Below are 3341 nucleotides of genomic sequence, written 5' to 3' on the forward strand. Positions count from 1 at the left end.
TTCCAGAGTGTTGTTCAGCATGGGGGTGAGTAGAAAATGAAGGCTAATCATGTTTTGGGTGTACTATTCCTTTAAATGTAGCAACGTAAAACTACTTAGGTTAAAATTTACTCAAGTAAAAATTACTCCTAAAAAGTACTCAATTACAGTAACTTGAGTAAATGTAATTCATTGCTTTCCACCCCTGCCCAGATGTAGCTGACCTTCAGTAAAGTAGCTTCAGTTTGACTAACCATCAGCCCGCCGCCGCGTTTGATCAGACTAAACCTGAAAGACAGCAACTTGTGGATAAGTGAGAAAGTACCTTAAATTCTCACTGTGAGTGTCTGAAAAACCTTAGATGGATGCAGGCAGTGAAGCTGCTTTCTCTTTTGCGTTTTTGTAATGCAAACCAGCTTACAGACACCAACAGTCGTTAAATGATCAGGTTGTTCAGTGCTTGGGTACGTGTGATCTGGATTCTTTTGAAGAGGATTTAGATTTATTTACCAGTCTGACCTGTTTAGCTTGGGATGCTTCTTCATTATGACCTGATGCATTAATATTTGCGCTGAAACACTCTGTTCTGGTATTTGTGTTTTCTTTCCCATGACTGCAGCTGAAGCGTCGCTCTCATAGTGTTAAATTTCCAAACCCTGCCTTGTTTTCCAACAGACCACCTGGTGGCCCACGGGCGCATGGCGGAAAAGGACGCCAGGAAGAAGTTCAAGCAGATTGTGGCGGCGGTCCATTTCTGCCATTGTCGCAACATCGTCCACAGAGACCTGAAGGCCGAGAATCTGTTACTGGACCACAACCTGAACATTAAAATAGCAGGTTGGTGTGTTCCTGGAGAGGGATTTCTTGGCAAGCAAACGTTGGCCTGTTCTTTTGGATCGTGTTCCTGTTTGTTTTTTTTAAGCTGCCTGGTGGTATGATTTTATTTTTTTTCCTCTGAGAACAGATTTTGGCTTCAGCAACATGTTTTCCCGAGGCCAGCTGTTGAAGACATGGTGTGGCAGCCCTCCTTATGCAGCTCCTGAGCTGTTTGAGGGGAAAGAGTATGATGGACCCAAAGTAGATATATGGGTAAGGGCGTCGACTAAACTAAAGGAAAATCCAGAGGCCATTTCCTTGCACTCATACCTCGTCTTTGTCCGCGCAGAGCTTAGGCGTGGTGTTATACGTGCTGGTGTGTGGCGCCTTACCCTTTGATGGCAGCACTCTACAAAACCTACGAGCTCGAGTCCTCAGTGGAAAGTTCCGCATCCCTTTCTTCATGTCCACAGGTGGGGGTTTATTTCTACCAGGGGATTCAAAAGACACACTATGGTTGTTTGAACTTTGTCATGTTTTAAACACAAACTTGAATGAATTTCATTGTGATGAGAGGGATGGGTAAAAGTTTTTTTAGATGTTAAAAACTAAAACCTAATTTTTTCTGATGCTCTTATATTAGATTCAGTCTGCCAGTTCAACTTCATATTTCACCAACTTCATTATAAATACAGCTGAGCTGTGAAGGTCAGAGGAGAGAAAGCAGCATAATGAAGACCAGGACATAGAGGGCCGGGCAGGAAAATGTTTAAGGAGACATTAAACGTGAACAAAAGTCCTTCTATCCTGCAGCTTTAAATGCATCCCTTCTCAAACATGCCTGAATCCAGTAAAAGGCTCGGTACCGGGCCTTTGGAGAGCTGAACCAAAAGGCTGCAGGGTAGTAACTCTCAGGAAATGGACTTCTTTACATCCAATCCTTTGTGTTCTGAGTGCTTCTGTCGAAGACCTAAGATCCATCCCAAGAAGTGAATCAGCTGAAATGTTTGTCTTTCCATCTAGTGGTGCCTCAAAGGTACCAAATATGAAACAATATAAATTATATTTTATATAAATTTAACATTCGTACTAATTTAATACTTATTCTATTGACAAACTATCTGATACTCAAATTAAGGGTAAATACACTTTATTTAAGAAATGTTTACTATTTTCTAGATTGTTTTTCCAGTGTATTAACCAAACACTCCACATCTACACTAAAACAATTATCTAGAAATAAGTAAAAAAAATTTTAAATTAAGTGTATTTACCCTTAATTTGAGTAGTTTACTTAGATAGTTTGCTGATGGAATGAGTATTTTTACTCTTAAAATAAGATAATTAGATAATATGCACTTGAAATAAGAAAATGCAATTCTGTTTTCTTATTTTAATTGTAAATTGTCTTGTTCCATAGTCAAGATGTCTCTTTTACCTCCTCAATCCAAGAACAAATGCATTTATTTACTTAACTAGATTTTGATTTTTTCCAGTGTATGTGATAGAAATGGTTTGTTACTCTAAGCTCAGCTGACGGTGACAGAGTTTTCTCACATTTAGTAAATATGCAAGCATTAAGGACGACAGTGATAACCATGATGCTTAGAAAAATAATCAAATGAGGATTTTGGAAAAGAGAAAATTAGAATAAAGGATGTAAATATATTACTTTTAACCTGTTTTTTTCTCCAATAGAGGTGGGTTGACAGGATTGTGTTAACCTGCAGCTTCTTCTGTCTCTCTTGTTGTTTTTAAAATAAATGTACAAAAAAAAAAAAAGAAATATTTTGACGCAAATTCAAACACTTATTTCTTGCATGATGATCTTAGTAAATAAAAAATTAATGATGATTAAAATGGACTATTGTCTGGACACAAGTTTGAACAGTTGGAAACAGGAAGTGGTCCACATGCTTGGAAATTACAGATGATATTAAAATATCTAGTTTGATGCTGTCGTTTGTTTTTGCTTGATTTTCATTTTTTTTATTCATTTCAGGCAATATGTTTTGACAGAAAACAAAAAGATGACCACACACATAACTGATCATCTTATCACAAAGAAAATGGCCCTAGTCATGTAACAAGACAAAATAAATTCAACTTGCCTGAAAGGCAGTGGGAAGAGGCCAACTTATTAAATCCCATGATTAATGATTAATGCATTTAGTAGTAAGGAAGCTCTGTGCTAAGCTATGGGTGAGTCAGAGGGGGCAATATGGCTGTGACTACACGTTTGAGAGAAAAAAAGTTGTTTACCACCAGTTCTTGTTTTTATCTTGTTCAAAAACAGTTTTTACTGTCAGAGATGTAAAGTTGTACAAACTAAGGCATACTCAAGGTTCTAAGTTGTTATTTTTCATCCTTTAAAAATACTAATAAAATAAAAAAAACTTTCAATTTATGTTATGTAGCCTCGTAAGACCATCCTGATCTCGCGAGCTTTCAAGGTTTCACTCGCAGATCAGTCTGGAGACTCTCCGTTAAAGAAAATTTGGAGCCGTTCACCAAACGAACGTCCAATCAGCGTTGGCTTTGAGGCG

General features: G+C 37.7%; 1 protein-coding gene across 4 annotated transcripts in view; it reads left to right on the plus strand.

Annotated features, from left to right (window-relative positions):
• Positions 1–3341, plus strand: part of sik3 (SIK family kinase 3) — an 80613-nt gene that overhangs the window by 42374 nt on the left and 34898 nt on the right. For all 4 annotated transcript variants that reach the window (XM_015402053.1, XM_015402069.1, XM_015402061.1 and 1 more), the window contains exons 4-6: positions 655–816; positions 944–1068; positions 1145–1268. In XM_015402053.1, the coding sequence (XP_015257539.1) occupies positions 655–816; positions 944–1068; positions 1145–1268 (411 nt within the window). The remainder of the gene's footprint in view (positions 1–654; positions 817–943; positions 1069–1144; positions 1269–3341) is intronic.

The sequence above is a fragment of the Cyprinodon variegatus genome, unplaced genomic scaffold (assembly GCF_000732505.1).
Source record: "Cyprinodon variegatus isolate N-32 unplaced genomic scaffold, C_variegatus-1.0 Scaffold33, whole genome shotgun sequence".
Taxonomy (NCBI): domain Eukaryota; kingdom Metazoa; phylum Chordata; class Actinopteri; order Cyprinodontiformes; family Cyprinodontidae; genus Cyprinodon; species Cyprinodon variegatus.